The sequence below is a fragment of the Carica papaya genome, chromosome 3 (assembly GCF_054855325.1).
Source record: "Carica papaya isolate Zhongbai chromosome 3, ASM5485532v1, whole genome shotgun sequence".
Taxonomy (NCBI): domain Eukaryota; kingdom Viridiplantae; phylum Streptophyta; class Magnoliopsida; order Brassicales; family Caricaceae; genus Carica; species Carica papaya.
This window is the reverse complement of record NC_142311.1, coordinates 31335014-31353487: the sequence shown is the minus strand read 5'-3', so window position 1 is coordinate 31353487 and position 18474 is coordinate 31335014. Positions and strand designations below refer to the sequence as shown.

Genomic DNA, 18474 nt, shown 5'->3' with positions numbered 1-18474 from the left:
AGTGACTCCCTGAAATATGATTCAGCAGAAATTTAACTAGATGAGTGAGTAAAGATACCTAACTTTTATATCATCACCATATTGTTAGGTTTCCATTTGGAAACTGCTCAAGAGCTCACATCAGAAATATTTTTGGTGCCAAATATCTCCACAATGATTTTGGTCAATCAGGCAGTTATCTTAAACGTTTGCCTGAGTATAGTGCTTTGCATTTTACTTGTGACTTTCCAACATTGGAACCAAGTATTTAACAAATTTAATAAAACAAATACCAGGAGATGTCAGCAGCACCTTCGTTCAGCATTCCCTATTCCATGGAGATGGAATTTCTTCGCACAGAATTCCATTCCATCCAATGGTTAGCTTAAACTCAGCAGCTAGTCAGTAACTGCAAGACAATGAGCAAAACTAGGATATTTTGGTTCCCACCCTATCTCTTGACGAGTTTTAAAGTTATTCAACTTCTTCCCTAGTGGACCATCAGTGCCTGCAAATCGAAGGCCTATGAGTTCACAGTAGCCTCATGGACACTTTCCAGAAAGAAAAAAATAAGGGAAAGGACAGATCTAGCAATTAAAGGAAACAAAAGAGGAAAAAAAATTACAGCTCAAACATCCAACATTGATTAGTAAAGAAATAACTATTCATGTTGACAAAAAAAAAAAAGTGAATCACAGATGATTTTAATTTGTTTATGTATTTACTACAGATCAGAAAGAAGCTCACCTGTGAAGCCCTCAAACTTCTTACTGAATTTCCCACTTTTATTGACCAACTCCATCATCTCCTGCCTGCAAAGAAACATAGAAGGTAACAGAAAGTAATGCAGATAAAAAGTCTCAACCTAAGAGCTTCATGCTTTTTCCATATCTAACAGTTTATGAACCTAATAGAAATAAAAAAGTTTATATGGAAAACACGAGCTGTTAAAAATTAACATAGGAAACATTTACGAGGAAGATCTGGATAAGTAATATCATCCATCAGCCATATAAAAAAAGACAACCTAGATAAAGGATGGTTATCACAGCCCAAGAAAATGTGGCTACGCAGCTTCTTCTTCAAGACTGCAACTGCAAGGGAAGCTGCATCCTGTTACAGGAGTAGTAAGTCAAATCAACAACAGTCTACAGTTATAAAACATGTTATACAACTTCAATTATTTCAGAAAGGGAAGATTTCACTGGTTCACATTATAATTAAAACAAGATAACAAGAAAGAGAGAGCCTGTAGGATCTTTTTCTAGATAAATTGAAAGGTCCAATAGTCAAAAAGAATATATATATAAATACAGTGCCAAGACAGCAGATAAACATAGAAATAAAAAAAAAATCACCTCATAATGTATAAGATTCAAGATGTAATCTGGCCGACCATCGACAGTCCCCTTCTCTAAGTAATAGTTATGAGCACCTCTATCTGCTTTGTGTAAAATGTTAAAGGCTACTACTGCTTATAACATTCATAAGTCATAACCACCAGCAGTCCATGAATTTCACTTAATAAAACATAAATATAGGTATATCTTTATCCATACATCACAAATATATTTATCGATAGATAGGGATGATTTTGGTTGGTTCATAAACCACTTAATAAACTTGTAATATATATTTTGTACATGGGTGGTACCTTTTTGGACCCTTTATGAATAATATTTCTTGTCTTATATTTAAAATATATATATATTTATCAATAGATAAAGCCATAAAGGATATGTAAAGCCCCACCAATCTAAGGACACAACCGCCAGATTCTACAACTACTTCTTCTGCCTTCAGAATAACATCTGTCCTAGGGCTCCTCCCAAGTGGCACTATTGGACCGTCCTGCATACATGCTAAATCACTTTAGATCCAGGATGATTGTTAGTGTGAAACTAGGAAACGGAGCAAATGGTGAAATAGATTTGGTATGTCATCACTGCATATCCACAAGACAAGCCCATATGATAACATGGAGAAAGAAAGCTAAAAAAAAAACAGACAAGAACTATTACAATTACAAACACGATTATGTTTGATGAAAAACCTCATCACATTCTCCATTATCATTGCGATCATATACTGCAGCGCTTGATGTAAACAGGAAAGAACCTTCACCATTCCAATTCAATGCAGCCATCCTGCTTGATTCAAGCACCACAATAAAAGCATAAATTGAGAAAAAATGGATGATATGATTAAATTGTAGATTCCTTTTTTTCAGTCTTTATATGCACCATGTAATTCTTGAGAAAATGAGTTTGGCTATCCACATAAGGTTAGTCTAGGAGAAGAATGCAGAGGCTCCACCAATATAACAATCAATTTACAGTATAAAAAAGAATTATAACCACTTCCAGAAAACTGTTCACATATAATAATTGATTGAGCTCTTTCAAACAAGAACCACTTATTTCTTTATGGTATCAGAACCGATATGTAGTATTTGAAGCCGAGCCGTCTTTTCCTGTTTTGAATTTCATACAAAATATCACAACTTTATACTTGATATGTGATTGTAGTCCGATGGAATTGTGCGTGAGGAGTGTGTTAAGGTATAAATAATAAATTTAGTTCTTCCAAATGAGTTAAAGTTTTTAAGATAATTATTAATTATTCATTATTTCATATAAACAATTGATATAGTTTAATAGACATGACATCAACAAGCAGTAATGTGGTCCATCAATTAACTTCATATGCCTAACTAGCACCAAAACATTTTTCAAACTACAGCTGTGTCCATAATGTGTCTAGAAGACAAAACAATTCCAGAATCTTGGATGCACAATTTCTTATTACCTGACGTCGTCAGGGTAATCCAGTGTTCGCGATGGAGGAGCACAAAAAATTACATATGGAACCTTTTGAGTTCGCTGTGTCTCTCTCAAAGATGGATTAATCCCAAGTTTTATCAGCTCCTCATGGTGGTCCATCGTCATTGTCTGACCATAAATTTGACAGCACGGATGTTCCTGTTTTATATACATCCTACAACTTCAGCTGCATATACATATTCCATAATTTATCCATATAATCTCGGGCATTAATGCCAAACACTATCAAGCAGTTTCCTCATGCCCTCCTCACAGCAAAGATTATACCGAGACCAAAATATCCAATTACAGTGACCAACTAAAACAAGTATCATCAGCAAATACTTTATACAGTTTTTAGCAAGATAAGATCCAAATTGACCAATGAATTCTTCAAAAAATGCATAAAGCTGCACATCCGAATAGAATTAGACATAATTAATCAAAAACTGCACATTGAACCACAATTGATCATTGTAAAGCAAGTAAACCAGTCAATTACAGAGAATGAGGCATTGACAGAACTACAGTTAACCAAGCATTACCTCTCTCCATTTTTCAGCAACTAGGCGACCAAGAACCCCTGGACCAACAATTAGGAGATCATGCTCTCCAACCAAGCCCGAAGACCCGACCTCCAATCCCTCATCTGCTGCACCTTAAAACCAGAGCAACAAACCACATCAACACCGGATAATCACAAGCATATGAAATATACGTGCACGTGTGAGTGTGTGTACATATATACATCTAGATAGAGACCAATGGTGGAGGATGCAGAAACTCGAAGAGGAGTTTCCATTGACAATGACAACGGTGAGAGCTTTATCTTGTTGATAAAATGGCGTTTGAAAATTCGGTGTTTCGACACTGAGGAAGATAAAGTAGAAGGTTGTGAGAAATGGAGAGCCAGAATTCGAGGTCTAATTGTTGGAAGGACGGGAAACGAAGCACCGGCCATTAACGAATTAAACGGCTAAAGAGAGGGAAAGCGAATCAGTAAATGTTTGCATGAATTAAATTGTCTGGAAAAAGAAAGAATTTGCAGAGGATTTCATGGAAGATGGAGATTTCCTTTGGGGTTCAGTTATGGAGGTTTCTCTATAAACCAATCTAGACATTACACGCTGCTAACGGATAGACTTTACAGACGGGGATGAAAATGGGCCGGCCACCTGTGAGCTCGGATCCCAACCCGACCCGGCCTGATATATCATCAATGAATGAGTGCTCTTTATCCAATCTAGTCCGGTCTAGATCCCTCTATTTCCGGACCAATGAACATCCTAAACAAAAGACCAGCTAGCTATGTGATATTAAGATTGAGAGTTTTTACTCATTTAAAATCCAACTTTATTAATGATTTGTTCATATTATGTTAAATTAATCTAGTTCACCAACTAAATAGATGTTTGGAGTGACTGTAATTTATAACATAAATTTAAAAAAGAACTGTTAAAATATTATTGATTAAAAATATTTTTAATCAAAATTTATTTAATATTTAATAAAAATAAATAAATAAAGTATTATTTTTTAAAAAAAATATATATATGTTTAATAAAAATAAAATCTATAATTTTTATAAATATTAAAATTATATTTTAAAAGTCACACACTGTACCTTTTAATTTTTTTATTAAAGTTACTTTTAATTAATAATTATTTTAATAATACTTAAATTTATAACATAAATTATAATCACTTTAAATATTTATTTAATTCGTATACTAGATAAATTTAATATAATATACTGTTGTAGCTTTTGATTTTAAGCATACTAAAAACATATATTTACTTTACATTTTATTAATTTGATTAAAAACCCACTAACTTTTTTATATATAATTTCTAATAAACATTTTTATTTTAGTCTAGGACAACAAATGAACTCTTACACCATGTATAATATGTAACACCCTAATTTTATTTTTATTATTATTATTGAAATTATTATAATTTTAATTTATTTCAATTTTATTTTAATTGATTTATTTAAGTAGTAATATAATTGTTTTAATTTAGTTAATTTAATTTAATAGAAATAAAAATAATAATAATGATAAAAATGAGTAAAATTATTTTTGGGGTTTAATTGAAAATAATTTTGAAAAAAAATGGGTAAAATTCGGATTAGAAGGGTGTTTTTGAAAAGAAAATCAGAAACCGGAGGTCAAAACGCAATTTAAAAAAATTGAGCCACGTCAGCAGCCCGGTCAGCAGCTCCAGCCAACCAGGACACGCTGCGTGGCAGAGACGCTAACACAGGAAGGCCACGCAGAACGGGCCACGGGGGCAATCCGCGTGCGCGCAATCGAACGGCTGAGATCCGTTCTCGCGCGCATGGACGGCCCATATCAAACTCGCGCGTGGACAGCCCAGATTGCACATGTGAGAATGGCTCAGATTGAATCACGCATGGACGGTCCAGATTGCATCGCGATGGACGGTTCAGATTTATTTCTAATTTAATCACGATCGGACGGCGCAGATTAAATCGTGATAGACGGCTCAGATTAAAAGGGGAAGGTTATAAATAATCTCATCCACACCCAACCCCAAACCCTAGCCGCCAGAGCCCTCGCCGGAGAAGACAGCCCAGCCACCGGAGGAATCGACCGCCGCCACCCGCCACCGCACCGGAGCACTTTTCGGCCGCCAAACAAGGTAAAATTTCTCCCCTTAGCTCAATTTTCGATGCTGAACCCACCTGTGGAAAAATCGGAGCCAAACCACCGGCCAATTGGCCGAAAAACACCGCCGAAGCCCAGCGGCGCCGCAACGGGTTTCCTCAATTTTTGCCTCCGATGAGGCCCTTCCCGATTCTCGTTTGGTGTAATTTTTACACCACTGTGACCACCGTCCTTTCCTCTACAGGTTGACCGAAGCAAAACATCAAATCGCGACTCGCACCAGAGGAGCTACCGCACCCGAGAGCTCCGCCGCAGGTAAGTCTCAGCTTTTTGAGTTTTTTTAGCTCATCGAGGGCCTTACGTGTGTTTTCTCGCAGAAACTGGTGCTAGTTTGGCTGAATTCGACTGGAAACGGTCGAAAACAGCCAACCCGAGGCGGATCACCGCCGTGGGCGATGGCGCCGACGCCGAAGCACGGCAGATTGCCGCCGTGGGCGGCGGTGCCGACGCCGGAGCACGGCGGAGCCGCCATGCTGGAATTCTGAAATTGGCCGAATATGCCATGGGTCTGATTTGGGGTTTTTTGGGGACATGTACAGGTACTGGAAGTGTGTTTCAGCTTCCGGAGAAAAATTCAGAGAATCTAGGGACTGCCCGTAGGCGCAGTGAGAACCCGATTTCAGACTCCGAAATAAGTAAGGATCTCTCACCCTATTTCCTATCACGGTATTAAAGTCTAATAAATGATAAAACGGTATTTTTATGAATTCATGGATATGTATAATTAATTAAGGTTGCTAATGGAGCCCGAATCTGATATGTTTTTTGTCAGTTCCTGTTTGATTTATTTTACAGTCTAAATACAGTGTAGTATCTAATTTGTTCATTTTGTGGCTTCGTATGCATGATTCACTGTTTAATTTATTATGGTTTGATTATTGTGAACCCGATGTTATGTTTGCCTTATTTGGTATTCGTTACTGGTTTACGCACTCATGTTTGATTGGGTAATTGAGACTAAGAACAAATAGGAATGGGATTGAGTTGATAAATGGATAGGTTAATAACCTCACTAGACATCCTGGGAGATGGTGGACAGACCGGGTCTATAGGGGACCCTACTGGGAATGTTGTCTCTCATACTGGACGGGGTATGGAGACTTTAAATATTTTGGCGCTCATACCGGATGGGGTATAGGGACGGCCCGCTTCACCTTCATACCGGACGGGGTATTGAGGTTTATTGTTTTGGAGCCCATACCAGACGGGGTATGGGGACGGCCCCAGAATTAAATTGTTAACATGAATTGTTCAAGTATAGCGGAAACCCCTATGGATCCCCATAGATACTGGTAGGCTGGTAAAAGAAGAAATTTGTTGTCTGATGGTTGATATATTAAAAGTATGACATGTATTATGTTACAGAGTGCATATGATTTCATGATATTATAATGTTATTGTTTTCATAAGTTGTTTTCATAAATCTCACCAAGGTAAGTGGACAGTAAAAGGGTTTTATTATTGATAAATGAAATTGTTATAAATTATACTCCATTGGTTGTTTTTGTTTTCTACCAACCTTTATTTCTATGACAGTGAGATAATGTGACATCTTTACTGGGCTAGTGTAGCTCATTCCTTACTTCACCATTTCATATCAGGAGTACCTGGTTCCTGAGCCCGTTCCGCAGGAAGACGGCGAGTAGATGCCTAAAGATTTTATAGTTTTCCTTATAGTATTCATTTCTAGTATTTACTTTAGTTAGTTTATTTTTACATACATTTAATTCGTTTTGGTTATTATATAAGAGATGTTAATCATAATATTTTATTTCACTTCTGCACTTAGAATTTTATATATGTGTTTCCTTTTAATTTCTGGGGCTGTTACAGTTGGTATCAGAGCTGCGTTCCTCGGACTCGTCCCTTACATAATAATATTTAGAGAAATACCAACCAATTAATCGTTACTCAACCCTTCCTTGTGAAATGCAGGTGCAGAGAGATAAGGAGAGGAAGACCCCCACTAAACCGAGCAGCCCGGGATGATTCGCTTCGGAAAAATGTGGACAGAATATTTAAGATGATAGAAAGGATCATTGCTGCCCAGCAAGGTCGGGAGCAGAGAAGGGAGTTACCCGACCCTCCCCCACTACCACAAGTTTAGCCACCGCTACAGCAAACGGATCTCGAGCCATCCTGACACGAGCCTGCTCCTTCACAGTACCCCCCAGCACCACTGCCGCAATATAATCCGGTGCCCCAGCCACAGTACTGCCCAGCACCGCCACAGTACAATCTAATGCCCCCATAATATCAGTAGGTGCCACCACAAGGATCCCCAGTCTATCCTCAACCCGGCCCAGTCCCTCTTCCACGGGACACAGCTCCTTCCCTGATTGACCCATGCTATGTGGAGAGGTACAGAAGACTGAACCCTTCCACTTTTGCAGGGGAGTCCTCTTTCGAAGATGCCCAGTACTGGTTGGCGGAGATAGAGAAGGCTTTCAAGACTTTAGGAGTGGTTCCCAAGCAGAGGGTTACCCTTGCTTCCTACATGCTGGTGGGGGAAGCAGGTCGTTGGTGGGAGCTCAAGCAAACCACCCTGCCTACACCAGTCACTTGGAAGTAGTTCTTAGCAGCCTTTCATGCGGAGTACCTCCCCGAGCACATCCAACATCTAAAGGAGATGGAGTTTGTCCAGCTGGTCTAGGGAAACATGACGATATCGGAATATGCTCGTAAGTTCCTAGAGCTGGGCCGATACTCCCATGAGACATTGATAGATGAGGGCAGGAAGGCTAGGAGGTTCTAGTGAGGCCTCCATCCAGAGATCAAGCAGCACTTATTAGTACTAGAGCTCAAGACATATTCAGTCATTCTAGCAAAGGCGCAGATCGTGGAGAGGAGTTTCAACACCCTTTCTCAGTCTGCAGGGAGTCACAGACCTCAGCTCCACCCCGCAGACCAGCACCTACTGCGCTTGTCCAACAAAATAAGAGGCCTAAACTGACGATCCAGGCTCCCCCTCAGGCTCCAGGGGCAGCACGTGGTAAGATCTGTCAGTACTGCGGCAGGGATCATGGGGATCGACCATGCTATCGCCTCAACAACACCTGTCGCATATGTAGTAGTGCCCAGCACAATACGAGAGAGTGCTCGAGGAACCAGAACCAAGGAAGACCTCCTTTTCAAGACAGGGTTTACAACCTCACACAGTAGGATGCCGATACCGACTCGGACGTGGTACAAGGTATGTACACTATCTGTAACCGTATTGCTCATGTTTTATTTGACGCTGGTGCATCGCATTCATTTATTTCACATGTTTCTGCATCCAAACTTAATGTATCACCTGATAAACTTGATTCAATATTATTTGTGTCTACTGCTGGGGGTGAAACACTATTAGGGAAAGTTGTCTACAGGGCTTGTACCGTGGAGATAGCAAATAAGAAACTGAGTGTAGACCTAATAGGGTTAGACACGGGGGATTTTGATGTAATTTTAGGGATGGATTGGCTAGCGGCGTATCACGCCACCATAGATTACTTTAATAAGAAAGTTTTATTTAATCCTCCAAATGAGAAGCCATTTATAAATTAATAAAATCATTTGGTACTTATTCCTTAATGGCAAGTTTCATTAATTTTCAAGTACTTTAACCTCGCTATTTTCTCTCACTAGACCAGCCCAAGAAGAAAATTTGTATCCAAGAGATTCCGGTAGTCTGAGACTTTTCAGATGTGTTTCCGAACGAACTACCCAAACTGCCAATGGACAGGGAAGTTGAGTTCACTATAGACATACAACCAGGCACCCAGCCCATTTCGGTTGCTCCTTACCGCATGATTCGCGTTGAGATGGAAGAGCTGAGGAAACATATCACTGAATTGTAAGACAGTGGTTTTATTAGACACAGTGTGTCTCCTTGGGATGTCGAAGTCACTTTTGCCAAGAAGGGAGATGGAACGTTGAGACTATGTTTTGATTACAGAGGATTGAATAAGGTCACAATCAAGAAAAAATATCCCCTTCCCATAATTGATGACCTCTTCGATCAGCTGCAGGGTACGTAGGTCTTTTTCAAAATAGACCTGCGATCAGGTTACCATCAGGTGAAAATAAAAACAGAAGACATCCCCAAAACGGCCTTTCGAACCAGATACGGACACTATGAGTTCTTGGTCATGTCATTTGGGCTAACCAACACCCCGGCCATCTTTATGGATTTAATGAACAGGGTCTTCAGAGAATTCTTAGATCAATTTGTTATTGTGTTCATCGATGACATCTTCATCTACTCAAAAAGCAGAGAAGAGCATGCTCACCATTTAGCCCAAGTTTTGCAGGTCTTCAGAAAAAAGAAGTTGTATGCAAAGTTGAGTAAGTGTAGATTCTAGTTTGAGTAGACCGCATTCCTAGCACACATCATATCAAAGGAAGGAGTATCAGTGAATCCCCAAAAGGTTGAAACAGTACTTGGCTGGGAGAAGTTAACATCAGTAGGAAATCTGTAGCTTCCTGGGAATGGTAGGTTATTACCGCAGGTTCATCGAAAGATTCTCTAGTCTAGCGGCTCCCCTAACCCGACTCACAAAGAAGAATGCCAAGTTTGAGTGGAATGAGGACTATGAAAGAAGTTTTTCAGAATTAAAGGAGTGGCTGACCACTGCACCCGTACTGGCTTTACCGAGTGGATCGGGGGGATACACAGTTTATAATGATGCCTCATATCTAGGCCTGGGTTATGTCCTGATGCAGCATGGAAAGGTCATAACCTATGGGTCAAGACAGTTAAAGAATCATGAGAAGAATTACCCCATCCATGACTTAGAACTTGCCGCAATCATACACGCCTTGAAAACTTGGCGCTATTATTTATACGGAAAGACCTTTCAGATCTATACCGATCATAAGAATTTGAAACACATATTCACTCAAAAGGATCTCAACATGCGTAAGAGAAGGTGGATGGAACTCCTTAAAGACTATGATTGTGATATCTTGTATCATCCGGGTAAGGGCAACATAGTGGCGATGCTCTCAGCAGGAAAAGTGCAGGTATCTTAGCCCATTTGCTGGTTTCAAAACGTAGGCAAATTGGGACCACACAACAGGTTCGGTTTCAGGACCTGAAGAAAGTCGCATATTTGGGTCGTCTGACCATCCAGCCTGAGTTAATACAGAGAATAAGGGAAGCCCAATCAGTCGACCCCGCCCTAGTAGCCCGCAAAAATAATGCAGAACAGGGAGTGAGCTCAGAATTTCGAGTATCTGCCGATGGATTACTCCGGTTCCAGGACAGGGTGTGTGTCCCAGACGACAGTGAGTTAAAGAGAGACATCATGACAGAGTCCCATAACTCAAATTTACCATGCATCCCGGAAGCACCAAAATGTACCAAAGCATGCGACCCTGGTTTTGGTGGAATGGGATGAAGAGGGACATAGCTGACTTTGTATTTAAATGCTTGGTATGTCAGCAGGTCAAGGCATAGCATCAATGCCCATGCGGGTTACTTTAGCCTTTACCGATCCTGGAGTGGAAGTGAGAACATATAACCATGGACTTTGTAACGGGATTACCCAAGGCACATTCAGGACATGACGCCATCTGGGTAATTGTTGACCGACTTACCAAGTCTTCCCACTTCCTAACCATCAGGATGACCGATCCCTTAGACAAGTTGGCAAGAATGTATATCTGAGAAATAGTCAGATTGCATGGAGTTCCAGTGACAGTGGTATCCGACAGGGACCCCAGGTTCACTTCTCGGTTTTGGAGTAGCTTTCAGTAGGCCATGGAAACAAAGCTGTCTCTCAGTATTACCTTCTATCCTCAGACTGATGGACAATCAGAAAGGACAATCCGTACACTTGAGGATATGCTCCGAGCTTGTGTCCTTGACTCTAGGGGCTATTGGGACGACTATATACCCCTGATAGAATTTGTCTACAACAACAACTACGAAGCGAGCATTGGCATGGCTCCGTATGAGGCGTTATGTGGGCGCCCATATAGATCGCCAATTTGTTGGGAAGAAGTAGGCGACAGAAAATTGTTCGACCTGGAGTTGGTAGAGGAGACCACGTCTAAAATAATTAAAATCAGAAAGAACATTCAGACGGCTCAGAGTAGGCAGAAGAGTTATTCGGACACCGGATGAGAGATTTAGTGTTTGAGAAAGGCGACCGGGTGTTCTTTAAGGTTACTCTTTTCAAGGGAATTAGTAGGTTTGGCAGGAGGGGAAAATTGAACCCCCGATGCATTGGGCTATTCGAAGTCTTAGACAGGATTGGTACTGCCGCCTACAGACTAGCACTTCCTCCAGAGCTTTCCAAGGTCCACAATGTATTTCATGTGTCCATACTACGCAAGTACAACCCGGACTCCCTCTCATGTCTTGGCCCACGAACCCCTCCCACTCCAGGAAGACTTATCCGACAAGGAAGTACCAGTCGGCATTACGGATCGAAAGAGTAGGTTGCTCTGCAACCGTAAAATATCCTTTGTAAAGGTAGTATGATAGAACCACACACCAAGGGAGGCTACATGGAAACTAGAATCAGACTTTAGAGCCCAGTATCCCCATTGGTTTGATTAGGAGTAAAAGGCAAATTTGGGGAACCAAATTTCTTTAAGGGGGGAGAGTTGTAACACCCTAATTTTATTTTTATTATTATTATTAGAATTATTAGAATTTTAATTTATTTTAATTTTATTTTAATTGATTTATTTAAGTAGTAATATAATTGTTTTAATTTAGTTTATTTAATTTAATGGAAATAAAAATAATAATAATGATAAAAATAGATAAAATTATTTTTGGGGTTTAATTGAAAACAATTTTGGAAAAAAGATGTGAAAATTCGGATTCTAGGGATGTTTTTGAAAAGAAAATCGGAAACTGGAAGTCAAAATGTAATTTAGAAAAATTGAGCCACGTCAGCAACCACGTAACAGCCCAGTCAGCAGCTCTATCCAACCAGGACACACCTCGTGGCAGATACGTTGACACGGGAAGGCCACGTAGAATGGGCCACGGAGGCGATCCACGTGCGCGCGATCGGACGGCTGAGATCCGTTCCCGCGCGCACGGACGGCCCAGATCAAACGCATGCGTCGATGGCCCAGATTGCAAGCGTGCGAATGGTCCAGATTGAATCACACACGGACAGCCCAGATCGCATCGCGATGGACGGTCCAGATTCATTTCTAATTTAATCGCGATCGGACGGTCCAGATTAAATCGTGATGGACAGCTCAGATTAAAAGGGGAAGGTTATAAATAATCTCACCACACCCAACTCCAACCCTAGCCGCCAGAGCCCTCGCCGGAGAAGACAACCCAGCCACCGGAGGAACCAACCGCCGCCACCTGCCGCCGCACCGGAGCACTTTCCGGCTGCCAAACGAGGTAAATTTCTCCCCTTGGCTCGATTTTTGATGTTGAACCCACGTGTGGCCAAATCAGAGCCAAACCACTGGCCAATTAGCTAGAAAACACCGCCGAAGCCCAGCGGCGCCGCCGCGGGTTTCTTCAGTTTTTGCCTCCGATGAGGCCATTTCCGATTCCCGTTTGATGTAATTTTTACACCACTGTGACCATCGTCATTTCCTCTACAGGTTGACAGGAGTAAAACACCAAATCGCGACTTGTGCTGGAGGAGTCGTCGCACCCGAGAGCTCCGCCGTTGGTAAGTCTTAGTTTTTTGTGTTTTTTCAGCCCGCCGAGGGCCTTACATGTGTTTTCTCGCAGAAACTAGTGCTAGTTTAGCTGAATTCGGCCGGAAATGGTCGAAAACAACCAATCCGAGGCAGATCGCCGCCGTGCTGGAAGTCTGAAATTGGCTGAATAGGCCCTGGGTCTGATTTGGAGTTTTTTGGGGACATGTACAGGTACCAGAAGTGTGTTTCAGCTTACAAAAAAATTCAGGGAATCTAGGGACTGCCCGTAGGTGAAGTGAGAACCCGATTTTAGACTCCAAAACAAGTAAGTATCTCTCACCCTATTTCCTATCACGGTATTAAAGTCTAATAAATGATAAAACAGTATTTTTATGAATTCATGGATATGTATAATTAATTAAGGTTGCTAATGGAGCTCAAATCTGATATATTTTTGGTCAGTTCCTGTTTGATTTATTTTACAGTCTAAATACAGTGTAGTATCTAATTTGTTCATTTTGTGGCTTCGTATGCATGATTCACTGTTTAATTTATTATGGTTTAATTATTGTGAACCCGATGTTATGTTTGCCTTGTTTGGTGTTCGTTACTAGTTTACGTACTCATGTTTGATTGGGTAATTGAGACTAAGAACAAATAGGAATGTGATTGAGTTGATAAATAGATAGGTTAACAGCCTCACTAGACATCCTGAGAGATGGTGGATGGACCGGGTCCATAGGGGACCCTACCGGGAACGTTGTCTCTCATACCGGACGGGGTATGGAGACTTTAAATATTTTGGCGCTCATACCGGACGGGGTACGAGGACGGTCCGCTTCACCCTCATACCAGACAGAGTATTGAGGTTTATTGTTTTGGCGCCCATACCGGACGGGGTATGGGGACGACCCTGGAATTAAGTTGTTAACATGAATGGTTCACGTGTAGCAGGAACCCCTATGGATCCCTATGGATACTGGTAGGCTGGTAAAAGATGAAATTTGTTGCGTGATGGTTGAAATATTAAAAGTATGACATGTGTTATGTTACAGAGTGCGTATGATTTCATGATATTATAATGTTATTATTTTCATAAGTTGTTTTCATGAATCTCACCAAGGTAAGTGGACAATAAAAGGGTTTTATTATTGATAAATGAAATTGTTATAAATTATACTCCATTGGTCGTTTTTGTTTTCTACCAACCTTTATTTCTCTGACAGTGAGATAGTGTGACATCTTTACTGGGCTAGTGTAGCTCATTCCTTACTTGACCATTTCATATTAGGAGGACTTGGTTCCCGAGCCCGTTCCGCAGGAAGACGGCGAGTAGATGCCTAAAGATTTTATAGTTTTCCTTATAGTATTCATTTCTAGTATTTACTTTAGTTAGCTTATTGTTACATACGTTTAATTCGTTTTAGTTATTGTGTAAAGGATGTTAATCATAATATTTTATTTCGCTACCGCACTTACAATTTTATATATGCGTTTCTTTTTAATTTCCGGGGCTGTTACATAATAAATAAACTAACTTGAGTAAAACCAATTGAGTTCATTAAAAAATTAACTACTAATATTAATTAGGAAATTAAAAATTTATGTAATTGCATGTAACACCCAAAACTTTTTTTTTTATTATTAGAATTTTATTTGATTTTATTTTATTTTAATAATTAATTTATAAGGTTTTAATTTAATTTAATAGAAATAAAAATAATAATAATGATAAAATAGGGTAAAATTATTTTTGGGATTTAATTGAAAATGATTTTGGGAAAAATGGGTAAAAATTTAGATTATGAGGGTGTTTTTGAAAAAAAAAATTGAAAATCGGGGGTCAAAACGTAATTTTAAAAAATTGTACCACGTCAGCAGCCTCGGCCAACCAGGACACACCGCGTGGCAGGGTCACTGATGCGGGAAGTCACACGGGACAGAGACACATGTCTGATCGCACTGGAAGTCACGCGGGACGGAGACACATGGGTGATCCGCGTGCGCGCGATCGGACTATCCAGATCCGTTCCCGTGCGCACGGACGGCCCAGATCAAAAGCGCGCATGGACGACCTAGATCTCACGCATGCGGACGGCCTAGATCGCATCGCGATGGACAACCCATATTTATTCCCAATTTAATCGCGATCGGACGGCCCAGATTAAATCGTGATGGACGACTCATATTAAAAGGAAATGTTATAAATAACCTCACCCACACCCAAACCCAAACCGTAGCCGCCAGAGCCCTCGCTGGAGAAGACGACTCAGCCACCGGAGGAACCGGCCGCCGCCATCCGCCGCCGCACCGGAGGATTTTTCAGTCACCAAACGAGGTAAAATTTCTCTCATTGGCTCGGTTTTCGATGCTGAATCCATCTGTGGCCAAATCAGAGCCAAACCGTCAGCCAATTAGCCGAAAAATACCGCCGAAGCCCAGCATCACCGTCGCAGGTTCCCTCGATTTTTGCCTCCGATGAGGCCCTTCCCAGTTCACGTTCGATGTAATTTTTACACCACTGTGACCACCGTTCTTTTCTCTACAGGTTAACCGGAGCAAAACACCAAATCACAACTCGCGCTGGAGGAGCCGCCGCACCCGAGAGCTCTGCCACCGATAAGTCTAGGTTTTCTGTACTTTTTTGGCCCACTGAGGGCCTTATGAGTGTTTTATCACAGGAACCAATGCAAGTTTGGCCGAATCTGGCCAAAAACAGCCAGAAACGGCCAACCCGAGGCGGATCACCGTCGTGCCGAAATTATAAAATTGGTCGAATAGGCCCTGGGTCTTATTTTGGGTTTTCTGGGGACATGTACAGGTACCAAAAGTGTGTTTCAATTTTTGGTGAAAAATTTAGGGAATCTAGGGACTACCCGTAGGCACAGTAAAAAATCTATTTTAGACTCCGAAACAAATAAGGATTCCTCACCTTATTTCCTATCACGGCATTAAAGCTTAATAAATGATAAAATAATATTTTATGAATTTAATAGATATGCTAATGGGGCTCGAACCTTATGTATTTGTCGGTCTGTTCCTGTTTGATGTATTTTACAGTCTAAATGCAGTATAGTATTTGATTGTTTATTCTGTGATTTCATATGCATGAATCACTGTTTAATCTATTATAGTTTGAATTATTGTGAATCCGATGTTGTGTTGTCTTGTTTAGTGTGCGTTACTAGTTTACGTATTCATGTTGATTGGGTAATTGAGACTAAGAAAAATGAAAAAAGTATGTGAATTTATAAATGGATAAGTCGAAAGCCTCACTAGATATCCTGAGAGACGGTGGATGGACTAGGTCTATAGGGAACCCTACCGGGAATGTGGTCTCTCATATCGGACGGGGTATGGAGACTTTAAATATTTTGGTGCTCATATCGGACGGGGTATGGGGACGGCCCGCTTCACTCTCATACCGGACGGGGTATTGAGGTTTATTATTTTGGCGCCCATACAAGACAGAGTATGGGGACGACCCTAAAATTAAGTTGTTAACATGAATGGTTCACGTGTGGCGGGAACCCCTACGGATCCCCATGGATACTAGTAGGCTGATAAATTTGTTGCCTGATGATTGAAATACAAAAGTATGATATGTGTTATGTTACAGAGTGTGCATAATCTTATAATGTTTATAATGTTATTGTTTTCATAAGTTGTTTTCATGAATCTCACCGAGGTAAGTGGACAGTAAAGGGTTTTATTATTAATAAATAAATTTGTTATGAATTATGTTCCATTGGTCGTTTTTGTTTTCTAACAACCTTTACTACTGTGACAGTGAGATAGTGTGACATCTTTATTAGGCTAGTGTAACTCATTCCTTACTTAACCATTTCAGATCAGGAGGACTTGGTTCCCGAACCCGTTCCGCAAGAAGACAGCGAATAGAAGCTTAAAGATTTATTAGTTTTCCTTATAATATTCATTCATAGTATTTTCTTCAGTTAATTTATTCTTTCATATATTTAATACATTTTAATTATTGTACAAGGGATGTTAATCATAATCTATTTTATTTCGCTTCCGCACTTATAATAAATATATACATTTCATTTTAAATTTTTGGGGCCGTTACATTGCATTTTTTTTTAAAAAAAATACTTTGAACATATTTATTATCCAAGGATATAAAATATAAATTTATCCAAAAATTTATTCTATTAAATAAATTAAACAATTCACTACAATAATATAATATAATTTTCTATACTCAGTTTTATATATTTAGAATATTATACTATATTTATGGGATTAATATATAATAATTAGTTTTTTTATTCCAAAACATAATTAACTTAAAATTTAAAATATCGGATTTATTAATAGTTAGCGGTAATTATTATTTTAAATAAAATTGAAATATATGTGTAAACAATAATAGTTATTATATATTTTTAGAATAATAAAAAGTATAATTAGCTAGATCCAAATTTTATGTACTTATATAATTTAATATCAATCTTATTATATGGGTATGTAGATTAAAAAAAAAGCTACTCAAACAAAAAAAATATATACTAAGAAGAAAGAAGTAAGCCTGCTCGTATAATGATATAAAAGAATCATAGGTAATTTTTTTTAAATAATTATTATAAATATTGGCTTTTTTAATCTTTGGTACAAGTGTCATAACTTTATTGGTCAACGGTGAACACGCCATGCAATGAAGCCCACCTGACCGAGGACATGAGCAAAACTGGTATCAGACACCGTTTTTTTTTTTTTTGTATCTCATGATTCGGTGCTCCCCACTATCCGTATGACCCAATCATCATACCCCACGTCACCGATTACACATGAGGTTTGACTTTCTCCACGTGGCAGCTTGTAATTGGTAGAATAATGCATAAAACTGAAACTTTTGCACTGAATCATTACCCCAAAAAATTTGATTCGAATGGAGAAAAAAATTGACCTCTCTCTCTCTCTCCCCATTCAGAGAGTCAAAAAACATGACAAGAAAGGGAAACAGTCAGTAGAAAGTATCAGCATAAACAGATCCACTCTGTTTTTTTCTTTTTTAATTTTTCTATTGAATTTTTGCGCTTAACATGCTTCAAAAATCTTGAATCTGATTATCTACCTAACGATCTTCCACTTCATCTTCATCACTGCAACTTTCAATCCACAAAAAACCAGAGAAAAGCTTGTTTTATTTTTACTGTTTTCTTGCTTCTAGTTTTCTTTTTTGTGCATATATTTATATTTTCCTTCATTCTCTGTGGCACAGTTTGTGGGCAGCTTCAAATCATTACTCCTCTCTACTTTTGTCTTAAAAAAGCTAAGCTCCTCTTTAATTAGCGTATGCGCACACACATTCTCTTAATAATCTAATCAGCCTTTTTGATTTAGGGTTT

The 18474-nt window shown here is 39.5% G+C and overlaps 1 protein-coding gene across 1 annotated transcript; it reads right to left on the bottom strand.

The window, feature by feature from the left end:
- Positions 1-45: 45 nt before the first annotated feature.
- On the bottom strand, positions 46-3924 carry EMB2799 (NAD(P)-binding Rossmann-fold superfamily protein). Its single transcript, XM_022041633.2, has 9 exons — positions 3564-3924; positions 3347-3459; positions 2788-2960; positions 2033-2126; positions 1720-1830; positions 1338-1427; positions 1007-1092; positions 727-791; positions 46-487 (listed from the first exon to the last, which is right to left on the bottom strand). The coding sequence occupies exons 1-9, from the start codon at positions 3760-3762 to the stop codon at positions 378-380; spliced, it is 1041 nt and encodes a 346-aa protein (XP_021897325.1). The 5' UTR covers positions 3763-3924; the 3' UTR covers positions 46-377.
- Between the last annotated feature and the right edge of the window lie 14550 nt (positions 3925-18474).

Bases quoted from the DNA above. Each gene is read 5' to 3' on its own strand.
- EMB2799 (XM_022041633.2), bottom strand. From the start codon at position 3,762: ATGGCCGGTGCTTCGTTTCCCGTCCTTCCAACAATTAGACCTCGAATT. The intron at 792-1,006 runs GTTGTCTTTTTT...GTTTCTTTGCAG, and splicing joins GATAACCATCCTTTATCTAG to GCAGGAGATGATGGAGTTGG. The intron at 488-726 runs GTGAGCTTCTTT...TTCGATTTGCAG, and splicing joins GAAGTTTGAGGGCTTCACAG to GCACTGATGGTCCACTAGGG.